Source organism: Rhinatrema bivittatum, chromosome 4 (genome assembly GCF_901001135.1).
Source record: "Rhinatrema bivittatum chromosome 4, aRhiBiv1.1, whole genome shotgun sequence".
Lineage (NCBI taxonomy): Eukaryota > Metazoa > Chordata > Amphibia > Gymnophiona > Rhinatrematidae > Rhinatrema > Rhinatrema bivittatum.
Genome location: NC_042618.1, coordinates 313,536,251 through 313,561,542, shown reverse-complemented (window position 1 = coordinate 313,561,542; position 25,292 = coordinate 313,536,251). Strand labels below are relative to the sequence as shown.

General features: G+C 44.7%; 1 protein-coding gene across 2 annotated transcripts in view; it reads right to left on the bottom strand.

The window, feature by feature from the left end:
* Window positions 1-14,585, bottom strand: part of LOC115090778 (ketosamine-3-kinase-like) — a 41,082-nt gene extending 26,497 nt beyond the window's left edge. The window contains exons 1-3 of one of the 2 annotated variants that reach the window (XM_029600280.1): window positions 14,408-14,585; window positions 3,044-3,195; window positions 2,481-2,572 (exon numbers count right to left, since the gene is read on the bottom strand). In XM_029600280.1, the coding sequence (XP_029456140.1) occupies window positions 2,481-2,572; window positions 3,044-3,195; window positions 14,408-14,425 (262 nt within the window). In that variant the 5' untranslated portion in view covers window positions 14,426-14,585. Of the gene's footprint in view, window positions 1-2,480; window positions 2,573-3,043; window positions 3,196-13,827; window positions 14,255-14,407 lie in introns of those variants that run through there. The other variant, XM_029600279.1, reaches the window with a different exon arrangement.
* Between the last annotated feature and the right edge of the window lie 10,707 nt (window positions 14,586-25,292).

The window sequence follows — 25,292 nt, the reverse complement described above, 5'->3', positions numbered from 1 at the left end:
TGTCTCGGCGCTGACCCAGAGCCCTGTGTGCCCGATCCAGCGAAATCGCGGAGAGCGCAGGCAAGGATTCAGTAGAGCTTCCCTGACTTTCGGAAAGAATATGAAGACAGATTTGTTGAGCCACCACAGTGGCATCAGCGAAGTCCTGGTTATCCGGCACACCCCGGATGCGTAAATTATTGCGCCTGTTCCGGTTTTCTAAGTCCTCAATTTTCTCCTGGAGCGCTAAGAGCTCTGCGCTGTGTTGGAGCCCTTGAGTATATAAAGTATTTAGGGCCTCCCCGTGGGAATCCACCCGGTTTTCAATTTCATCTGCCCGATTCCCCAGGGCTGCTAGGCCTTCCTTCACTTCTGCCACCGATTCCATAATTTCTCTTTTGTGCTGCTTCATATCACCCCTCAAATCTATGAACCATTGTCGTGCCTCTTCGCGAGTAAGGGGGGTTCCCTCTGAGGCAGCCGGTGCGGCTGTGCACGTTGCAGGAGGCGCCATGCTGTCCTCACCAGTGCCAGCAGCGTTTTCTCCGTCTGATCCGCCATCTTGTTCGGGGTCGGGAGCCAGCTTGCCGTAGGAGAATTGTTTTAAATCGGCGGTCCTCCGCTTCGTGGCCATCGGGTCCAAATCGCCAGCAATATTAGGCACTGCCAGGTATTTTTGTAAGAAAATTTGGCTGCGTTTGCGCTAGTTTCGGCGGGGAAGGTGTTTCCGGGGGATCGGAGCTCCGCAGCTACGCGACTGCTCTCATCGATCGCTCAACAGCGCCCCCGACATACAGATTTTAATTCGATCTAAAAATCAATCGACCTAACTCTTAAGCTCTGGGATATATATCAATCCGTCATTGAAAAAGTATTAATCCAAATGAATCTTTCCCTAAATCCAAATAAAACTGAAATTCTATACATCTCACCTAAATTAAGCAAGGCAAAGGAACTCGAAATTCAAGAAGCCGCTAAAAATTACCCCATCTCCATGGAAGTACGAGATCTAGGGATCTTCCTCGATTGCGAACTCACAATGAAAACTTGCGTTAAAAAAAATCATTAACGACGGTTATTTTAAATTAAATGTCCTTAAAAGATTAAAACCTCTTCTATTCCCAAAAGATTTTAAAACAGTTTTACAGGCACTTGTTCTTTCGAGATTAGACTACTGCAATTCATTATTTTTAGGCCTACCAGCAAATGTTACAAGATCATTACAACTTCTACAGAACTCAGCGGCTAGACTTTTGACCGGAACTAAAAGATCGGATCATATAACCCCAGTATTAAAGGTTGCCTGTTAAATTCAGGGCTCAGCATAAAATCCTGTCCCTAATTCATAAAATACTCTACAATGATAAAATTGAATGGTTAACTTCATCACTTCATTTCCATATCCCTTCAAGAATTACTAGATCAACTGGTACAGGGATGTTACCAATGCCTTCTCCTAAGATTGCGCATCTAAATAATGTAAGAGAAAGGACTATTTCTATTGCTGGGCCCCAATTATGGAACTCTATGCCACAGGAATTACGATTGGAAGCAGACATTAAATTATTTAAAAAGGGCATTAAAACATGGCTATTCAAACAAGCCTTCCAAGAACTGCTAACTTAATGATCTCAAACTACTGATTATATACCAAGGTAATGTATATTTTAATTTTATTATATCTACTCTTACTTTACTGCCTAACTATTTACATGTTATGATTATTTAGTTTACTATTTTATTTATATTCTAAAACTATGTATTATTTCCTTTTCTCTTTTGGAAATACAAATATTTTTAAATGAATATTTAACTACTGTAAACAGATTTGATATGTTCTCATGAAAAATCGGTATATAAAAATTATTAAATAAAACTGTACAGTTACAGAAAACTGTCAGTCAATCAACTATCTCCATTTCTCACAATTTCATATTCTTGCTATCTTACAGAAATGGAGGCTGGTTCTGCTCCTTATTAGGTTGCCATGGTACAGACACTGCAGAAGAAAATAGCCTGTCTGCACTGTCAAGGTATATAAAATACTTTAATTTTTATCAGGAGAAGCACACAGGCCAGGCAGCTGACCTTCAAAAGTACACATCTAGATACAGTTAGGCACTTCAGCCCTTGAGAAAAGCCTTCTTTATTCAGTCTTAAATGGAAGTATTTCAGGTTTTCCTCCATCGCTGAAATGTGTCTGAATCTCAGAGTACACACATCAAGTGAGAAAGTAAAACTTGGAAAATGCTAGCTTTTTTTCCTGATTGAGCTTCGTATTTAGTGGGTTTTCTAATAAATGTGATATTAATAATTTCTTTTGATTAGGAAAACAGACTTTATTCACTAATAAATGGTGGACATGGTCAGCTTGAAGCTCAGTGACTCCATTTTGCTTCGCCATCCTAGAGAAACCTCATGAGGCATCTGCTCTGACAAGAGCAAAAGTACCTCTGATTTACCATTGATCCCGATAATAAAACATGATGTTTATACACTACCGACAGTGCTTGATTCCCTTCTCAGCCTCTCTCCAAGTTGCTGGTTGTGCAGATGAAGATTTGCTATTTCTTCTCCCAGCTGAGCTGCATATCTATAGCATCCAAAGAAAGAAATAACGAATACAATAAACAAATGATTCCAGGATACAGTGTGCCTTAGGCATCAAAATTATCTTTTGTTAGACCAGGAAGAAATTCAATCATGGTGGCCATTATAATAGGCAAAAAGGTCATGAGGATAGAACTCAATCCTATACCCTCCCTCCCCCCCATCCAAGTTCACATGAATGGATCCATAAATAGCATGGAAAAAATCCCTGAAGGCCAGCCCAGTGCAACTTCTTCTCAATACTCCACCCTTAGCGGTGAGAGGGTAATCCAGTCTCTATGCCCATTCGAGTCTTTGGTCACTCTGCTAAGAATCTTGTTGCCGATTGTTAGTGTTTTACTGATTATGCAGCCAATTAGCTACTTGGACCTGGACTAAGAACAGTTCATGTCACGCAAGCCACTAAATGCAGTACTTTGAGCCTTTGATCACAAGTACATGAGCCCTGGCTCACCTGTGCAAGTGACTCATCTTCAGGTGCTCCATGACAAAAAGAGACCCCCCTCCTGCCATGTCTAGCACTGTAATGGGCTTGGGGACTCTCATCGTGTGGGTCTGCAGGATTGCCTCCAGACTCGCAGCTTCCCCTTCAAACATCCTCCTTGCCTGTCAGAAAAGAAAATGTGACTCAGAAACGCTGACCGAGGACCTGATTTACGGAAGGATTTTTCTCTTCCCAGTCTCCACCCTTCCCCCACCCAGATAAAAGGGTCCACACTGAACACAGGGCCAAGTCCCCGACTCACTAATCTCCAAGCTCCGGTGTGGATTCTCCAATTGGGGAAGAACCAACCTTCAAGACCAGAGACATATACTATGTCTCTATCTGTAGTTCACTAAATAATCAGGATTCCTTGCTGGTATTCCAGCATATACATTTACCAGTCACCTTCAACAGGAACTGGCACATTGTGCATTTCTTTCTGGCTGCATCCATAACGTATAACTGAATATAGTTGTGGATTCCCTTGATTCTCTAATCTAAGGTCCCTTCTATACCATTCTGAACTTCAGGTTGCCCCATAACAGACTAGTTTCCTCCCTTCTATTGAAGTTTTCTCTTGTTGATACCTGCTTGATCTTGAACTCTACTCCTTTCCTCCTTGTTGTGGGCACCTTCTCTGATGTCTCAACTGTGTGAGCACTAGATGGGTAGCTCAGAGATTTTCTTCTCCTCCCTGAGTGGAACAGATTGGCACTCACTCCTGCAAAGTTTCTGTCATGGTGGCACAGGATCTCTCAGGCTGAGTGACACAGGATAAATTGAAAGGCTTCCCCAAAACACAAGGCAAAGTCCAGCACCTAAAAACAAAACTCCTTACTTACAAAAGCACGCCCCAAAAAGATTAGAGCTCTAGGACCAGAGGCTTTCATCCAGGATTTGGGCAACCTATCTTGATGGCCCCATCATGAACGTTTTTCAGTCACAGTGGATTTGCAATTAGAAATCACCCTCGAGGAAGCTTTTCAGAGAAACACCGGCCGTGTTGTTGGGTTCACCACTTGATTACACTTGGACTGTTTGTGTTTTTAATTGCTTAAAAAAATACTAAAAAAATTATTTTTATGAAGGTGGATGATTGATAGGTCCGGGCAGTCTTAGCACTTAAGTGCATGACATGCCGTCAGGCTTGTTGACACCTTGTCTATAAGCTGTGCTGATTTTGGCCGGAGTTACTAAAGTTTGGTTGTTTAAATTCCACTCTCTTGCTTATGGTTGTTTCACTTTACTTTGGGATTTTTTGGACTCTTTCTTGTCGTGGTTTACCATTACAGCAACCTCATGTGGGTGCTCTGTGTATATTCCTCTGGCCTATACTACCTAGTATTTACTCTTTTACCTGGGATATTCTCCTTAGTAAGATTCCCAGTGGGGTCTTATATGTATCTATGGGGAAAAAGAAATTTAGAGGTCAATTTTCAAAAGGTTTAAATAGCTACCTCCATTTTAAAAAGGTTTCCCTACTAACCTCCTAAATGGGACCATCTAAATTCACAAGGTGGACAAATTGTAGTGGGCAAAAAAAAAAAAGAAAAAAAAGAGGAAGATCCCAAGCTCAGATGCACAAGAAACAGTCCTAAATTTTGCTCAGCTAGATACAGGCACATTTTCAGCCAAAAACCTAGCTAGTTATCTTTAGCTGAATTTTCAGCTGAACCTAACAGTTTTTGCAAATTGATCTCATAGTAAATCAGATCCGAAGTCTGGGCATGATTGAAAAAAAGTGGTGCAATATAAATAAATATTATTATCCACACAAATTGGCTGATGCAATTCTGTGCACTCAGGCTAGTGCATAGGTTAACCTGCAGTTGGACACGCATTTTGGACGTGCATCCATAACCCCTTATGCAATAAGGGGATTAGTGCGTCCAAAACAGCGCGTAGCTAATAGCACTTATCACATGTAAATGCCATGTTGATGATTGCTCCTCCCTTATTATATTTTTCAGAATATGTTCTTTTCCAGATTATTTCTACCCTGTTCACTGAGTTATCCAGGTTACTTCTACCCTGTTTATTGTAAAACGAGACTTTGTCTCTGTTATTTTTGCTGGTTGTAATGTAAACCGAAGTGATAATTAACTTTGTTAGTTGAACTCCGGTATATAAAAGTTATAAATATAAATAAATAAATTACCCCCTTATGTAAAAAATAAGGGCCAGATTTTCAAAGGGATACGCGCGTACCCCCCGAAAACCTGCCCGAAGTTCCCCCTGTGCACGCCGAGCCTATGTTGAGTAGGCTCGGCGGCGTGTGCAAGTCCTGGGACGCGCGTAAGTCCCGGGGCTTTCCTGGGGGGGGGGGGCGTCATTTGGGGACGGGGCCATGGGCGTGGTTTCGGCCCAGGGACGTTTCGGGGGCATGGCCAAGGCCTCCGAAACGGCTCCCGGGCCTAGGCGTAACTTGTGCAACAAATGGGGGGGGGGGGGGGGGGGGTTGGAAGGAACGTTCCCTCCGAGGCCGCTCCGATTTCGGAGCGGCCTTGGAGGGAATGGAGGCAGGCTGCACGGCTCGGCGCACGCAGGCTGGCGATTTTGCACAGCCTTGCGCTCGCCGAACCCAGATTTTAACAGATACACGCAGCTACACGCGTATCTATTAAAATCCCGCGAACAAAAGTTCGCGTGGGCGCAAATTTGTAAAATCTATCCCTAAATGTGCACCCAATGCTTACATTTTTACCCTCAAAAATTAACACCAGCTCCAGAGCCGGAAAGGAGCTCCAAAAGTTAACAGAAAAGCAGAAAATACTGCTTTCCTGTAGTTTCTCCGACTTAATATCGTGGTGATATTAACTCAGAGGAACAGAAAAAGGAGTAACCTAAAAAATAAATAAATAAATAAAAATGTCTTGAAGTCGGTCAGGTTAGGAAAATGGCCGCTCAATTAACGAGCATTTACGCACATAACTCCTTTTGAAAATGACCCCCTTGGTGAATTTGGCCCTAAATTTGTAGAAACTGAGGCATTGGAAGGTGAAGTGACTTGCCCAAGCTCAAAAGGAGCAGCAGCGGGATTTGACTTCTAGTTTCCCTGGTTTGTAGCCCACTGTTTTAACTACTTTCATCCATCTGCTGGTTATTGCCTCTACTACCAGCCGAGGCTCTGGGTCTCCTGTCTGCACTTACCATCGCCGTATCAGCCCCCTCCCGAATGAACTTTCCGTGCCGCTTCCCCCCTGGGCTCCTGACTCCGCCCAACTGATGTCATCAAGGGCGCAGAGGGGATCATAAGCATGGTCGTGGGGCCGAACGTGGATTGCCTGTTTTCGTTCATCTGATGGTTATTGCCTCTACTACCACCCAAGGCTCTGGGTCTCCTGCCTGCACCATGCCCAGTAATAGTTTATTTTGCAGGAAAGTTGATTTGAACTCATTTTTTAGATTATTCCGCCTTGCTGAGTATCTTTATTTATTCTGTATCCTTAAGTAATGCTATGATTTATGTATTTTATTAGTACCTTTTTATGCTATTTCCTTATTTTATGTTGTATTATTATTGTATTTTATAGTAGCTGTTTTTATTATTTTTAGTTTTAAGTATTTATTCATGTAAACCGTTGTGATGGTACCCTCCAAACGACGGTATAACACAATTTATAAATAAAATAAGATAAATAAATACTGGGCTACTCCTCCATGCCAGGTCACGCTTTCTCTTAGCCTTTAGGTCAGTGATGTAAAAAAAATAACGGACTATCTTACAAAGTAGATACAAGAATAAAGTCCATACAAGAATAAACATTTTTTCATACGTCAAAGGCCATATCTTCTGAAGCCTTAAGGGTAAATTTTAAAAGGGGCGCTCATTGCTGCATGCATATTATAAAATCTGATACCTGCATGCACATGCGTGCCTGATTTTATAATCGGCGTGTGCATATGCAGGCGGGTGCCGACTCGCATGTGCAAGGGGGGGAATTTTTTTTTTTTTTTAAACAAACGCGCACCGACATGACTAGATCTTTCCCCAGTTCCCTCCCAGTCTGCTCCTAAACCCCCTAGCTAACCTTCCTCCCTTCTCCGCCCCAACCTCTAAACCCCCAATTAACCAAATTTTTTTTAAATTTTGGAACTTACCTGCTCTCCCAAGTAGCAGTAAGTTCGGTGCACCAGCCGGCTGCTGGCGCGCACTTCACCAGAATAGCACCTAATGGTGTTGTACCAGCCAGCCCCACCCCTTTTTCGAAACCTGGTTCTTCTGTGTGTACCGGGAGATACACGTGTGGCCGGGTTGCTTTGAAAATGCGCTTGGCACGTGTGTGGCTCAGCCACACACATATCTCCTGGTATTGGCGCGCGCTGGGAAATTAAAATTAGGCTGATAATGAATGACTTTATGGATGCCATTGAAGTACAGATGGTATATGTCATCTAATGAGAGGGTTGACAGCCTTCCCTCCCCCTACCAGGAAGGGTTGCTGAGGGGTATCAAATTATAATAAGACCATGTTCCAGAAAAACTGAGACTTGATGGTTTTGTGGACACTGGTAAAGCAAAGCTCAATTTCTCTCCCTCACTGCAAACACAGACATATTACACAATGCTTCCTGCATGTATATTTTTATTTTTAGCAGACTTTGTGCTCATGAGAGGTGCCAGACTGACAGCACTGGAATGGGAAAGTTAAAATGCTCTATACCCCTGTGTGAAGCCACAAAGCTTCTGTCCAGTCCCTTACTGGTCCCATCAGGGAGCCCTGTGCTCTGAAATGCTTAATAGGAGTGTAAGGGAGCAGCCACCTTTCATAAAGTTCGGCCAGCAGACCACCAAAGGAAGGTTAAGAAACCATACCGGAGTGATTGTGATTCTGGGGCTTAGCCTGATGGGAAGACTTATTTCAGAAGAATATGGTCTGATGAGCCAGGCGGAGGCACAGAAATTGTAATAAAAGGTAGTAGCCAATGCAGTGGCATGCAATGACATTTACAGTTGGGGATTCAGTGTCGCTCCCTCAGCCCCCTTTCCACTTCCAACTCACCTCCCCCCAACTCCCGAGTCACCAACAACCTTGCTCTCTCCATTCCCTCCACCACCTCCCCAACCCTTCAGCAATCTCGCTCCCTCTGTCCCCTTTCCCCAACATACAAAAAACAGTTGGAACCCATGTGGCATTAGGCTTTTTGTAACATGCATTGGTGTGGGCTTGGCCCTCAGAAAGCCATGAATAAATAATTGCAATACAGTAAACCTCCCATACTGAAACAGCACTAACTGCCAGTACTCAAACAGTAAATACATTTACCTAAAAATATTGTACAAGAGCTTTTGAAACTACATAAGCCTTTTTTTCAAATGTCAGATCAGAGATATTTACATATAAAGACAGATCCTACATTGTCTCAATAGCTCACGTACAGTATTTTGGGATAATACTTACATAGCTCCAATAAAAACTCTCAGCCTGCCAAGAATACAATTTACCCCAAGAGACAAACCTGCCATATCAAAAACACTAAGTCTCAGGGGTCAAACAGCAAGAACTTTACCCAGGAAAGAGCAACACTACAAATATTACATCAACCACTCAGTGGTTCTCTCTCCCTCACTCACACACACACACACAGGCACTCTGTCCCTCACACATTCAAAAGCACGCTCTCACACTCAGTGGCTCTCTGCCCTCCTTATGCACACACACAGGCAATCTCACACTCAGTGGTTCTCTCTCCCTCCATACATACAGGCATTCTCTCACACTTAGTGTCTCTTTCCTTCTCACACAGACACTCTCACACTCTGGCTTACACACAATGGCACTCTCTCACACACAGTGGTTCTCTCCTTCCCACACTAGTGCCTAAATGTAATCTGCTCTAAAGTGCCAAAAAGGCAGAATATAAATTAAAGAAACTCAAAAGTGGAATTTAAATTAAATAAGGGTCAGTGTACATCATACTGGTGTGATTAAGCTAAAATTTAACCACCCTTCCAGACCCCCCAGTCTGTAGCTGTCTTGCTTCCCAGCAATTCTCAGTCCCTAGCAGTGTTGCTGCCCAGCCCAATCCCTAGGACTCTTGGCTGCAAAGCTGCCCAGTGGCATGCCTAAAGTATCTGGCACCCAGGGTGGATACTTCCTTTGGCACTCACCCCCCCCTCCCCCCTTCAAGGCTCACTTCTCCCCCTCCCTGTGATCTCAAATTCCCATCTCCCTCACACAGGCTCCCTTTCTCTCTCGCACACAAGTTCCCTCCATTTGTCTCCCCCTCACACATACACACCCCTTCACACAGGCTCCCTCTCACACACAAACACGCACCCTCACACTCATACGCTCCCAGTTTCTTACACACACTCCCATATACATAGACGCACAGGCTCCCGATCTCTTACTCACATACATACACACCCTTTCCTTGAGGTCATTCTGGCCCTCAGCCTCTTCAGCTGCCTGCAGCTATCTGGCCACTGTCTTCTTCTGCCACAAGCGGGATGGGCTCTGCTCGTGGCAGCTGACCTTCCTCTCGATGTCACCCCTCTCCCGGCTGGCACCCCCATATTGGCTGTCAACCGGTGTAGACCACAACCCCCCTTAGTACACCATTGAGATCCCGCTCCCTTCTCACATCCAACTCAGCAGTCTTGCTTCTCCCCCTCCCTCTGTGTTAAGGTCAGCGAGAGTCTGTGAGAGTATGGGAGGCCTCCCATACTCTCTTAGACTATCACTGACCTTAACACTCAAACGCTGCCAGAATAATAAAACTACATTAGCCAGCTGAGTCCAGCCAACAGCACTTAAATAAAAAGAGCTCTAAGGTGGAAGTACATCCATCATTCACTCATTTCATGCTTACTTCACAAAGAGCTATGCATTTCAGCTGCAAATTCCTAAGGACTCACTTTCCTTAAGAAATGTAAATATCAGTGGGGGAGCAGATACGTTGGGATATTTATTCCCAATCCATGCACACACATTATTCTGTGTAAGAAAACCACAAGAAAGCCTGTACCACCTATGAAGGGTTTTGTGTGCACAAAAGAGCCCATGTCTTTTGAAATGGAGGCTGCGAGAGCACAGAGCAGATTATATATCCTGCCAAATATCCTACCTCCGAGTCCTGGCCTCCAACGCTCTCTGCACAGGGCCACAAACTGCGTCATTTTCATTGTGCCTCTGTCTGACTGCTTCTTTCAGCAGCTCCTGGCCATCCCACACTTGCACGCTGCTTTTTGCATGAGGAGAAGGCAGAACCTTGCTTCAAGCCGATTCGCTGAAACACCTGCCCCATGCTGTGCTCTGCATCTTGTTATGCAAATGTGCATCTGCTGCTGCTGTACCGATTGACCCATCGCTCTGAGAATCCCTTCCCAGTTCCTGCACCCAGGTTTGGCTAATTGGTTCACAAGTGTGCGTGCCTCGGCTGCCCCGGATCCCCGTTATGCACATAGGGGACAGGATGCCCAATGCTGGATGCTTTGTTCCGCTTTCTATAGAACAAGCCACAAGCAGCCCCATGACTGGAAAAAAAAAAAAAGGTTGAGGGCTGGGGATTCACTGAATCTCTTGAAGGCCCTGACCGCAACCCACTGAGCCAGTGCTTTCCTTGACTGCAGCTGTTTTGCTCTATTGTCCCTCTAATAAAAGTTCCTGTTACAGATTCTATTGGGACCTAGCCATCTATTAATGGGTGAAAGGGAACACGATAAGTCCTTATTCTTCTTGATATTTCCACTGCTTTCGACACTATTGATCACTCTATCCTTATCGCTCGTTTGGTATCCTTGGGTTTCACTGGTAATGTTCTTTCCTGGTTTTCATCTTATTTGACAAATCGCAAGCCACAACTGACAATTGACCTGGATTCCTCTGCTTGGTTTACCCTTTCATCTGGTGTACCTCAAGGTTCAGCCCCTTCAGTGGCACTATTTAACATCTACTTGACGCCTTTATGCCAATTACTCGCGATCCACAGGGTACACTATAAGTTGGATGCCAACGACGTAAAATTTTCATTCCTTTGAAATCGTCTTGGCCACTCACTGAGCAATTTATTTCTATCTTACTTCAATTCATAAGTGGCTTCACCAGAATAATGTCTCTTGTAATATCAAAACCGAAATCATGATCTTGTGTTTTCGACCCTGCAACCTCCCTGACAAATTTTCATTTAATGGTCACTTTATTCCCTTTACAAATACAGTCTCTAATCTCTAATCTGGGGGTTCTCATTGACCCCTCTTTATCTATGCACACTCATATTAGAGCAGTAACCAAAGCTCGTGTTGGACCCTCCAGACTTCAGAACAGTTCTCCAATCACTCTTTTTCTCAGGTATGTACTACTGCTGCGATGGGGGGGGGGGAACGGTACAGCTGCACAAGAACAGAAAAAATGTCAACTCCCACCAGGGTGAGTAAATGGCTCACAGGAAAAAAAAATCAGGTCACCTCACACCCGGGAAGGAGAAGAAGCCAGACAGATGGGTGCCACCCCCTAGAGTGACAGGCCAAGAGTGGAATACACAATGGGGTGGGTGGAGTCAGTTTCCACAGGGAGGGAGGGTACAGGATACCAAAGGTCCCATGGAGACCGGCAAAGTAAATGAGGGAGGGTGGAGACAGGAAGAGGAGATGGAATTCCTGTTTGCAGGAAGTCAAGAGGAAGAGAAGGTAACTCAAAAGCAAAGGGAAGAACACCGTGAGGAAGCCATGGAGATGGAGGAAAGAACCCAGGAGAATATGGTCTCAAGCGGGGAGGAAGGAGGCCTACAATAGGGTCAGCACAAGGCATTGGACCAACATTGTTTGCGTGGGTGGTGGTGGTGGTTGCCCTGACCCAAGACTGAGAGGAAGGTCTTAAGGAGAGACAGATACTTCCACAGGGGGGGGGGGTGGAGGCAAATACCCCACTTCTATAAGGAGTGGGTGAATTGTGCACTGCTGTGTTTGGGTTGGGCAAGGCTGGCAACTGAGAAGGAAAAAAACCCAGCTTGTTTGGGCCCATAGACTGTAAGTTTGTGACTTTTTTCCCCCAGTTGTGCACTGCTGTGTTTGGGCTGGACAAGCCTGGGAACTGAGAAGTAAAAAACACAGCTTGTTTGGGACCATAGAAGACAGGGAAATTATTATTTCTCTCAATTGTGCACCGCTATACCTGGACTGAGCAAACATAGTAGAAGAAACCAAAAAGGGAGAGCCCGGGGCTAGAACTGGAGACAGTCTGGGCTCTCCAGTTGTTGTTTTGTTTTTCCACACTGTACCTAAACAATCCACGGACAAGAGAAGCCATCCATTTTCCAAGGGAAAGTGGGATAATTTGCACTTGTATCCCAAGAGGCATCATCAGAGAGTTGAAGACTCAACATCTGCTTAAGTCATATCTCTAATACAGTTGCTTCAAAACTCCACAGCTCATCTCCTTACTAACACTCCTATTCGGAAACCCAATGCCCCTGCAGTGGTTTCCTATCACATATCGAATACAATATAAGCTTGTGTTCATTATACCCAACCTACTTAATATTTCCTCTCTCTGGATTACTGCCACTCTGAACATTTACACCCTTACATGGACTCTTCGATCCTCATACCAGGATCCCCTCAAAGTCCCATCCCATAAATATGCTCATCTTGATGAGATGCATCCACACCTTCTGTAGCGCTGACCCTAGCTAATGGAACTCTTTACCAGCCCAGCTACGATCCATAAAACAGTCTAAATAATTTAAGAAGGCACTTAAGACTCTTTTTTTTTTTCAGCTCGCCTGCAATTATCTCATTTGAGTACTTTTTTTTTTAATGATTTATTTTATTAAAGACATGTATGTTTTAAATTACTATGACAGTTTTCTTGTGCCCTGCCTGAACTATGTAAGGGCAGATAAATAGTTTAAATAAATAAATAAATAAATAAATAAATAAATAAATAAATAAAGAGAAAGAGAGCAAACATGCTGGCATAACATCCTGACTACACTTCAGAAGACATACTTGCTCCTCAATGTCCTTACAATCTAGTCAAGAGACAGAAATTAAGCTCCATGGAGAAGGGAATGTCTCTTCTATATTTATTATTATTTATTTATTTTTCTATACCGACATTCGATCTGGTATATGTACACCTTGTAGCTCTATATAATGTTTAGCAGTAGTAATAATTAGCAAACTGGAAGCAGAAAGTAGAAAGGAAAACAGCAGAGAAGCAGGGGTGAACACAGCACAGAAGCGAGATGGGCATATCAACCCCCGAACTGGGTACACTGATAGGGAGTTTCCATTTAAATATTGGGATATTAAGGAGTTTAAATAATTTGACAGTTTATAGAAGCAGGGCTTGCTATATAACTGCATCTTTATGTGGAATGGTGTTTAAATCCTTATGTGTTTGCCTGGAGTGCCAGGACGATGTCAAATATAAAACAGAATTGGCAGATGTACATAAACTGCTTTGGCGTAAAGAGAGAAACCATACCTAAGTTTCTTGCCTCATCTCTGGAAAGGGGCAAAAAGTATGGCTCCTAATCCAAACAATTTATTGTGAGGCATGATACCTCACAAGGCATGAGGTACACCTTAACACACAGAAGAAAACCCCTCTAAGAGCAAAGTAACTTTTTGCCAAGTTATTTTCTCCTGTTGGTGGCACATGCTGACATGCAGTATTATATGCCTAGAGGAAAAACACTGTAACTGAGACAATTTTAGATAAGTGGTGCTTTTAACCAGTCACACAAGTTAGTCTAGAAACAAAATTTTAAAAATACCCCAAGGAATTACTTATTAAACTGTTAACCTCTGGCTTGTGATTGATTTTCACAAACACCTTTCCATGGTCAGTCTCGTAGCTCTGCCCCTGACTAATGCAGCCTCCTGCCGAGCCCCCAAAGGCTTGCAGCACCGACGTCTTCAGGCCTGACCTCAGAAGCTCCTCCATGTTCTGCAGCTTGTCCAAATGCCAGGGCCCTTTTCTTGCAGTCAGTCTGATGCTATTAAATCCAGATAGTCAAGCTAAAAATCCAAGCTTGCAGCAAGCAAACCAGTATGTGCTTTGGTGGAAATGGAAAATAAAGTTGTACAGACATTTTTAAAAATGCAATTATGAATTTTGCAGTACTACTGCTCCAGGCCTTTGCAGCAGAGCCCGGGGGGTCCTTAGACGACTCTCCTTTCTGTTCCTGGTATTTGTAGTTCTACCACTTACCGGACGACCTCCGTTAAATCTGAGCAACCCCACAGCCCCCCCGCCAGGGTTACGGTTTCCCCTCCCTCCTTCCCTCTTTCCCATCAGTGCACCGGTGCATGCCTGGCAGTGGTCCCCTCCTCCCCCCCCCCCCCCCTCGTCTTTCTCCCTAGCCTCTGCGCAGGGAGTGTACCTTCCTTGTCAGCTGCATCACATCCGTGTGATTTTCTTCAGGCCTTCTCTTCTGTGCTCCCTGCGGGATGCAGGGCACAGTTATTTGTCTCTTTCGGTGGGAGAGCGGGCTGGTGCCCCTCTCCCGGGCACTTTCGTACGGTCTGAAATAGGCCTCCGTTAAATCTGTTTACGACTTCGCAGGCATAAAACAAATATGGTGTGTCAATTAGAGACAAGCACTAGATGGCACTAGATGGCGCTCATCCATAACCATTGAGAAACCCTGGACCTAGCAGAACACCCCAAATGCCTCTACCCTGGATTTTCCATGTATAGATTCGGAATAGAATGAACAGTCTTCAGTACAAAACACACATTCCGAGATGGAGAGATGTTTCTGGAAAGCTAAACTAATGAAAGCCAGTTTAGAAAATAAGACATCTATAAATAAATACAAGCCGTTCTTATACTGAATCACCACAGGAGGTCAGTAAAACCAGGTCGTTCGGTAGCTGTGAGGCACCATTTGAGAGTAGAAATGACTGACAATATACCTGTACAGAGAGGACAATTACATGGACCCTTTATAAGGCTAATTAATATACGTTTAAAGATGCAACTTTCAGGATAGTTCAACAAGGGAAGGGACCCTCTAGTCCTGAAGGCTTGCATCTGTAAACATTCATCCGCTTTATAATGGGATCATCTCTGCCTACCTGCTTGGTTGCGTTTCCCATCAATATAAGGGTTTACACGGATCTTCAGACAAATATTGTGAGAATCAAGATCATGTAAGTGGCATAGAACGTGGCCACTGATTCTTCCCCAGAATATAGCACAATTTTTATTGTTATTCTATTATGTATGTGTTTATTGTATTTATATTCTGCTTTTCAGCCACTTCAAAGCAGATAACATTCAAGTACTATGGTTAAAAGATGTAGCAAACATTACCACATTTAAAGGCCAACCTTCCTCCACCTCCCCTCCTCCCTGGCAGACAGATCAGCCACAGTCATGGCAGAATGGGCAGTTCTATATTCAGGTGGCAGAATTTTGAGGGGGCAAAAAATGCCCCCCCCCCCCCCCAAAAAAATGTCCATGCAGCGACTGCTTCATCTGACTCAATGCCTCACCTTACTAGAGCAGCATGATGTGTCACCGCAGCGCACATGCTCACCTTTTTGTTCTGCCTCGTGCTGCACAGCTTCACTGAGCATGTGCCAGGGCTGAAGCTAAGGTGCGACTGTCCTCTAGTCTTGCCGCATGCTCAGAGGTGGCGGAAAGGTCCAAAGCGCTGCTATTGCTAGTACTACTGGAGCTCACCACAGCCAGCAAATGGTATTGCATTGGCCTGCATGACGCCTAGATCTTTTTCCTGGGTTGTAGATTCTAATATGGAACCTAACATTGTGTAACTACAGCATGGGTTATTTTTCCCTATATGTATTACCTTGCACTTGCCCACATTAAATTTAATCTGCCATTTGGATGCTCAATCTTCCAGTCTCACAAGGTCGTCCTGCAATTTATCACGATCCACTAGTCATTTTACTACTCAGAATAATTTTGTATCATCTGCAAATTTTGATTACCTCACTTGTCATATTCCTTTCCAGATCATTTATAAATATATTGAAAAGCACCAGTCCAAGTACAGATCCCTGAGGCACTCCACTGTTTAACTTTCTCCACTGTGAAAATTGACCATTTCATCCTACACTTGTCTCCTGTCTTTTAATCAATTTGTAATCCATGAGAGGACATTGCCTCCTATCCCATTACCTTTTTAGTTTTCTCAGAAGCCTCTCATAAGGGACTTTGTCAAATGCCTTCTAAAAATCAAAATACACAACATCTACTGGTTCACCTTTATCGTCATGTTTATTAACCCCTTCAAAAAAAATTAAGCAGATTTGTGAGGCAAGACTGCCCTTGGGTAAATCCATGCTGACTATGTTCCATTAAACCATGTCTTTCTATATGTTCTGTGATTTTGATCTTTAGAATAGTTTCCACTATTTTTCCAAACACCTGAGGTAAGGCTCACCGGTCTATAGTTTCCCAGATCACCTCTGGAGTCCTTTTTAAATATTGGGGTTACATTGGCCATCCTCCAGTCTTCAGGTACAATGGATGATTTTAATGATAGGATACAAATTTTAACTAATAGATCTGAAATTTCATGTTTTAGTTCCTTCAGAACTCTGGGGTGCATATCATCTGGTCCAGGTGATTACTGTTTATTGTTAGATTACTGCAATGCTCTGCTAGTAGGTTTACTAGAAAGGTCTATTCATCAGCTGCAGATAGAACAGTATATGGCAGAAAGACTGATTTTTGCCTGTCCAAGGAGAGTGAGTGTGGCTCCTTTGTTGTATCAGCTACCCTGGCTGTTGCGGAAGTGGGCGCCTTTGAATGAGGTGAGGTTGGTGCAGCCAACAGGGAGGAGCCTGCCTGTCGGCAGGTGGAGCTGCTGGAGCAGAGGCCCAACTTCACCCATACCAGCCCTCGTTCCCCTTAGGTTGAGTCTTCGGGTGCTGGGGCCAGCTGGATTTAGGCGTGGGCCTCTGGGAAGAGATGAATCCTTCACAGAAGATGTAGCAGGCCAACAGGAGTGGAATAAAGACAGTCCAAGCAGTGGTTGGGGCAGGCAGCAGACAGCAGAAACTGGTGCAGGCTGTGGTTAGGGGCAGGCGGAGTTCGTGCAGTGTCTCGGTCTGGGCAGAGGTTTGGGCAGGCACAGTTTGATCAAGACGATGAGCAGGCAGTGGTCACAGGGCAGACGGAGGTCAAGCAGCATTGAGAAGCAATCTGAAGTCAAGCCAGGAATCCAATCAGAAGCCAAGCCAGGATCAATCAGAGGGATTGGGTAGCAGCATAGTAATAATGGGTAATTTCAATTACCTCAGCATTGACTGAGTGAATGTCACATCAGGATGTGCTAGAGAGATACATTTCTTAGATGAAATAAATGACTGCTTCATGGAGCAGCTGATATGAGAACCAACATGAGGGGAGGACACTAAAGAAATCTACTATGACAGCAGTTAACTTCTAAAAAGGTAACTGTGATAAAATAAGGAAAATGGTTAGGAAAAAATGAAAGGTTAAGAATTTACATCAGGCATGGAGGTTGTTTAAAAATAGCACCTCCAAAGCCCAGACCAGATTTATTCCATGCATTAGAAAATGTGATCAAAAGGCTAAACAACTACTGGCATGGTTAAAAGGTGACGTGAGAGAGGCCATAATAGCTAAAAGAACATCTTTCAAGAAATGAAAAAGGGATCTGAATGAAGAAAACTGTTGCGTTTGACAGCCCGCGGGTCATTCCCATGAATCACCGCTCTTTGGTTCTGGATCCCTGATGCCGTAAAGGAACAGCAGAGCAGCCGCCTGGCAGGCCACCACGCTTCTCTAGGCCGACACCTCTGACGCAACTAGTGGCAGGACGCCCCCAGCATTCTCCTCAGCTCCCCTGGGCACCAGATTAAAGGGCCCATAGTGGGAAATCCCTGCAGCGCCCACAGATGACATCACTGCCTCTGGCCTATAAAAAGGCCTTGCTTCACCCTGGCAACAGGTTTTCTACAGTCCTTGTAGTGTGGGTTGCCTCAGAGTTCCTGTCAGCATTCCCAAGTTCCTGTCTTCATTTTCTGGTCTTCAGTTCCAGCAGTCTTTGTTGTCCTGGTTCTTCAGTTCATCTGGTCTGTTCTTCAGTTCTGCTGTGTTCCATTTCCCGCTTGTATTCTCCGTGCCTCCCTGCCTGCCTATCCGTCCCACCTTCCCTTGGACGGATAACCAGTATTGATCTTGGCTTCTTTCTGGACTCCTCTTGAACTCTGCCTGCCACTGACCTCTGATTGCCTACTGGATCTCCTCAAACTCCTCCTGCCACTGACCACAGCCTGCCCACGGACCATCCTAGAACGCTGCCTGCCTTGGACCCGAGCTTGCCCTCAACTTTGCCTGCACATTCCAGCCTCCTCTAAGGATCTTCTAACCGTCAGTGGAGGCTCCCACCTAAGACCTGCCAGCCCCGGCACCCAAAGGCTCAACCTGAGGGGAATGTGGGTTGGTATAGGCAAAGCTCCAATTGGGCCTCTGCCTCTTCGACTCTAGAACCGATGGTGGGGACCTGCAGGGCTCCATCCTGTAGGTTGTGTCAACTCCACCTCGCTCTAAGGATCCACATCCAGAACAGATTGCCGAGGCTATGGACCTGGCAGACATCACAACCTCGCAGGCCATTCTGGACCTTGCTCACAAATTACAGGATCAACAGAAATTTCTGGAGGTTCTGGTAGCATCAATGGACTGCTTCTCTACATGATTGGATGCGGCCACAACTTCAGCAGTACTGTTGCCTCTCCCATCCTCACTGCCGCTACCTGCAGCACCTAGCTGCCCCATACCACAGCTGTCAGCTCTATTCCGGTACGCCAGGGACCCCAAACAATGCTGTGGGTTCTTGAATCAGTGCTTCGGCAAGGTCCTGGCCTGGGCATCTTCCCTCTGGGAGTATTCAGATCCCTTGCTACACGACCTTCAGCAATTTACTGCCATCTTCAAAACTATCTTTGAGGAACCATGCTGGTTGGCCACCATGGGATCAGAGCTTCTCCACCTGCGCCAGGGCAACAGAACCTTAGAATATGCCATTGAGTTTTGCACCCTTGCAACAGAACTTAATTGGTGGGAGATCTGTCTTCTCACCATATTCCTGGAAGGCATGTTCCCCAGGATTAAAGATGAGCTAGCAGCCCGAGACCTCCCGAGGTCCTCTTAAGGACTCATAGAGGTGACAGGCAAGATTAACCACTGCCTCCAGCAACGGGCGAGGGAGGCTCGACCTTCCCATAGAATCATTATGCTGGCCCCCAGTTCCAGTGTCCGCTTTCTCCTCTGCTTCCTACTCCTCCCACTGGCGGTGTGCCCAAAGAACCTATGCAGCAGGGTCACAGCTGTTTAGCACCTGAGGAGAGACTCTGCCGCACGCAATTAGGCCTGTGCGTATACTGTGCGGGAAGGATCATCTACTAGCCCAATACCTGCTGAAGCTGGAAAACTCCAGAGCCTAGGGTTTGGTGAGGAGATGATCCTAGGCTTTACTACACCAGCTCCCCAACTATTAATCCTGGTGACCATAAAAATGGGTTTTCTAAGTTTCCCTACCCAGGTTTCAGAGGGAACCTCATTATGAAAGAATTTGTGGACCAACTGCAGGTCCCTACCATCCAGAGGTCATCGCCCTTGATAATCTTGTCTATTTGTGGAGACCGTCTTCCTGGTCAAGTCACTCTGACAACCACACTTCTGACACATCATATCGGTCTCTTCGCCAGGAACAGATAAGCTTCCATGTCATTGCCAGGGCCATCCATCCCATTGACCTGGGATTATCCTTGCTCAAGAAACATTGTCCTCTAATTGATTGGGCCATCCTACAGCTCACCCAGTGGAATCACCAATTCCAGAACACGTGTCTGGAGCACATGGAACTTCTGCTCCACCCTACCAACCCCCCCTCCCCCCTCTTTTCAGTACACCTACTTTGAAGATCTTTTTCAAAGAGGAAAGTCAAAACTCTACCACCCCACCGATCATACAACTGTGGGATCAAACTCTTCCCAGACATCAAGCCCCCTTGGGGAAGGGTCTATCCCTTGTCTCTCCTTGAGACCCAAGCAATGTCAGACTATATCTGGGAAAATCTGGAGTGGGGCTTTATCCGGCCTTCCTCCTCCCCCGTGGGAGCTGGGTTCTTCTTCTTGACAAAGAAGGACAGCTTGCTCAGGCCTTGTATTGATTACTGTGGGTTAAGCGCTATCCCGAGAAAGGATTGTTACCCTCTACCTTTAATTTTGGAACTCTTTGACCACCTCCAAGGCACAAGGTCTTTACCAAATTAGACCTCAGGGAAGCTTATAATTTGGTATGACGAGTGGAAAACTGCTTTTAATAGACATAATGAGCATTATGAGTATTTAGTTATGCCCTTTGGCCTGTGTAATGCACCCGCAGTTGTAGCAGCACCCTTACAGCTTTCACCCAAAAGAGTGCCAATACTAAAGATTGACCTCCTGAAGCCATAGGAGCATTTCAGGAACTTAATGATGCTTTCTTGTAAAAATCTTGCCCCCATCATCCAGATCTTACACATCCATTCATCCTTGAACTAGATGCCTCCACACTGGGGGTAGGCGCAGTTTTAAGTCAACACTCACCTAAAGGAGTCCTTCACCCCATTCATTCTTCTCAAAATATTTTCTCTTGCAGAACGAAATTAGGGCATTGGTGACAGAACTCCTAGCTGTCAAATTAGCTCTTGAAGAGTGACGCCATTTATATGGATCACAAAAATCTCGAACACCTTCACTGTGCTCAGCAATTGAATGCAAGGCAGGCTCGCTGGTCCCTATTCTTAGCCCACTTTAACTTTGAACTGTGGTTGCCCAGCTTTCAAAAATCTTTGGGTGGATGCTCTTTCATGCTCCTTTCAAACTGAGGACATCCCAGAGCCTCCTAGGCATATTATTGACCCCGCTAAGACTCTACTGGCCGCCTCCATGACCATCCCTCCAGGGAAGATGGTCATACCTTCCCAGCTACATGAAAAGGTATTAAAATGGGCCCCTGACTCCTGTGTCGCAGGTCACCCTGGTCGGGCTCGAACCCTTGTACTGCTTCAGCAATACTACTGGTGGCCTCAAATGAAGCAAAATATCAAGGCCTATGTTGACATTTTGCTGCATGGCCGACCCTGGGGGCTGTTAAAGCTATTGCCAGCCCCCAAGGAATCCTGGATCCACTTGTCCACAGATTTCATCATGGACCTCCCCATCTTAGATGGTGCCACAGTGATCTGGGTGGTCATAGATTATTTTTCAAAGATGGATCACTTTGTGCTGCTTCCGGTCCTCCCTTCTGACCCCGAACTAGCATGACTCTTGCCCAAGCACATCTTTTCAGATTAAGGGATGAAATTCACTGTGAAATATTGGCGCTCACTTTGTAAAAAATTTGGCATCATGCTAGATTTTACTACAGCGTATCATCCCCAAGGAAATAGACAGAATGCACAAATCGCACACTCAAAACCTTTGTTTGGGCCTATGTCAATGAGCGCCAGAGCAATTGGGCCACTCTCTTGCTCTGGGTTGAGTTCTCACACACTACCCATGTCAATGTTGCAACTGGGTCTTCTCCATTCCAACTGCCTTTACCACCTCTGCCATTCCCCATGGCAGTGCCCTCTCCAGTGGCCCAACTGTCTGCCTGAGAACTGCAAGAGCTAAGGACATAAGAACATAAGAAATTGCCATGCTGGGTCAGACCAAGGGTCCATCAAACCCAGCATCCTGTTTCCAACAGAGGCCAAACCAGGCCACAAAAACCTACCTTACCTCTTTTCTTCCCTTTTCCTCCTCCTTGGAGGAGATGGCTGCCTCCGGTGCCGAGTGCCGAGGACCTCGGAGTCTCCAGCTTAGCATGGGCGTTCCAGTCCACCATGCTCACTCCCGTGGCCTCCTAGGGCGCGTGCGCACATCTCTTATGCTCAAATACACATCATGGCGAGAACCTCGGGGGCGTCCTCACCGCATGACGTCAATACCTCCGGGTACTTAAAGCCTCCGCTTCGCTACCACCTTTGAGTTAGCAAGGACTTCGGTTTAAGCTACTCTGACTGCTCTAAGCTGCACGCTTAGACGCCGCTCTACACTCCAAGGGCCTCACTCCTTTAGAAGCTCAAGACACCCGCTCCTCGGGGGTCTCACTTCCATCACCCTTCAGGGCCTCTACTAAACTGAGACAACCGCTCCTCGGGGGTCTCTCTCTCTTAGTCTTTTCAGGATCTCCAGACTATCAGGTACTCGCTCCTCGAGGGCCTACCAGTCTATGTATCCTGTACCACGGACCTTCGGTCCCACCATCTCACTACCAGGAAGACACCTACACTCTGTGAGTACCTCTACGATCTGGTGCTCCAACTCCACCCACTAGGCTCAGCGTTGCCCACACCGCGGGTCCCCACCTTTCTTGAACATCTGAGTGAGATTCTACATCTGAGACTGCTGAACTATTGGCACCTCGCGGACCTGAAAGAACTGAAAAATAAAATTGCAGACCTGTTATTAGTAATTTGTAAACTATCATTAAATTTGTCTATGGTACCTGGAAGGTTGCCAATGTAATGCCAATTTTTAAAAAGGATTCCAGGGATGATCTGGGAAACTACAGACTAGTAAGTCTGATGTCTGTCCGAGGCAAAATGGTAGAAGCTATCATAAAGAACAAAATTGCTGAACATGTAGGTAGGTATAGTTTAATAGGACAAAACCAACATGGATAAGGGAAGTCTTGCATCACCAATCTGCTAAATATTTTTGAGGGCATAAATAAACATGTGGATAAGGATGAGCAAGTTGATATAGCGTATCTGAATTTCCAGAAAGCATCTGATAAAGACCCTCAAGAGAGACTTCTTAGGAGAGACTTCTTAGGAGATTAAAAAGTCATGGGATAGGGGGCAGTGTCCTATTGTGGATTGAGAACTTTATAAAAGATAGAGAGCAGGGCTAAATGGTAAATGTTCCCAATGGAGAAAGGTGAACAGTAGAGTGCCTCAGGGATCTATTCTGGGACCACTATTTGTTAATATATTTATAAACGACCTGGATATGGGAACAAGTGAGGTAATCAAATTTGCTGATGACACCAAATTATTGAAAGTTGCTAAATCACATGAGGATTGTGAGAAATTGCAGGAAGACTGGGCAAAACTGGGAGACTGGGCATGCAAAAGGCAAATTAAATTTAATGTGGACAAATACAAAGTGATGCACTTAGGGAAGAGTAACCCAAATTATAGCTATGCAATGCAAGGTTCCACATTTAGGGGTCACGAGTCAGGAAAAGGATCTAGGCGTCATTGTTGATAATATGTTGTCATCTTCTGCTAAGTGCAGCAACACTCAAAAAAGCAAATAGAATGCTAAGAAATAATAGGAAAGGAATGAAAATAAAACAGAGAATATCATAGTGCCTCTGTATCACTCTGTAGTAGCTCGAGTGGTCAGTGGAAATCACAGTTAGACTCTGATTGTGCTTCACTGCTCTTTTTTTTTTTTACAGCTGTAGTAAATTAAAAACAAAATGGCAGTAAACAAAAGGGAAACACTTCAGTAGTTCACCACTTCAAAACAGGCAGCAAACGAAAGCAAAACACTTCAGCAGTTCCCCTGTTAGCCTCAGGTACTTCACAGTCTACAGAGAGTCTTTACACAGAGAAAAGTCTTTAACCAATCTATAGACATAACTGATCTTAGCATGTGCTGGGAATCTGTGAGCTCCCTGGAGCCTGTCTAACCTTTCTAGGGCCTCAGATCTTATCCTCTGGGGAAGGGCTCCTCGCTTTACCCAGGATTCCCTGCGGCTCTCTATCATAAGGGGCACCAAGCAGGATAGCGCTGCCTGGTCTTTTAAAGTAGACTGAGGGAGTTTCTTATACATTCCCTTTCACACTCCATGGTGTAACCTTATCTTAATACTTTGGTTAAAAATTGAGGTGAAAGAGGCTATTGTAGCCAAAAGATCTTCATTCAAAAATTGGAAGAAGGATCCATCAGAGAAAATAGGATAAAGCATAAGCATTGGCAAGTTAAATGTAAGACATTGATAAGACAGGCTATGATAGAATTTGAAATTAAGTTGGCTGTACAGGCAAAAACTCACAATAAAAACTTTAAAAAATATATCTGAAGCAGGAAGCATGTGAGGGAGTCGGTTGGACCATTAGATGTTCAAGGAGTTAAAGGGGCACTTAGGGAAGATAAGGCCATTGCGGCAAGACTAAATAAATTCTTTGCTTTGGTGTTAACTGAAGAGGATGTTGGGAAGAGGAGGGAGGATGTTCCAGAGACTGTTTTCAAGGTTGATGATTCAGATGAACTGAACCAAATTATGGTGAACCTGGAAGATGTAGTAGGCCAGATTGACAAACTGAAGTGTAATAAATTGCCTGGACCATATGGTATACACTCCAGGGTTCTGAAAGAACTCAAAAATGAAATTTCACACCTATTAGTAAAAATTTGTAACCAAACATTAAAATCGTCCACTGTACCTGAAGACTGGAGGGTGGACAATGTAACCCCGATATTTAAAAAGGGTTCCGGGAAAGTATAGACCGGTGAGACTGACTTCAATGACAAGAAAAATCGTGGAAACTGTTATAAAGAATAAAATCACAGAACATTTAGATAGACATAGTTTAATGGGACACAGCCAGCATGAATTTACCCAAGGGAAGTCTTGCTCTGGAATTCATTGCCAGAGGATGTGGTAACAGCAGTTAATGTAGCTGGGTTTAAAAAAGGTTTGGATAGGTTTCTAGAACAGAAGTCCATAAACTGCTATTAATCAATAAGGATTTTTGGCTTGGGATCTATTCATTTAATGTTTGGGTACTTGCCAGGTTCTTGTGACTTGGTTGACCACTGTTGAACACAGGATGCTGTTCTTGATGGACCCTTGCTCTGACCCAGTATGGCATATCTTATGTTCTTATGCAGTTCTGGTCACCAAATTTCAAAAAAGATATAGCAGAATTAGAATAGTTACAGAGAAGGGCAACCAAAATGATAAAGGGATTGAATGAGTCCCCTATGATGAAAGGCTAAAAAGGTTAGGACTCTTCAACTTGGAGAAGAGATGTCTGAGGGGAGGTATGATAGAGGTCTATAAAATAATGAGTGGAGTGGAACAAGTAAACGTTAATCAGTTGTTTACGCTTTCAGACATACAAAGACCAGGGGAAATACAATGAAGTTACTAGGTGACACACTTAAAACTAATAAGAGAAAATATATTTTTACTCAACACATAATTGAGCTCTGGAA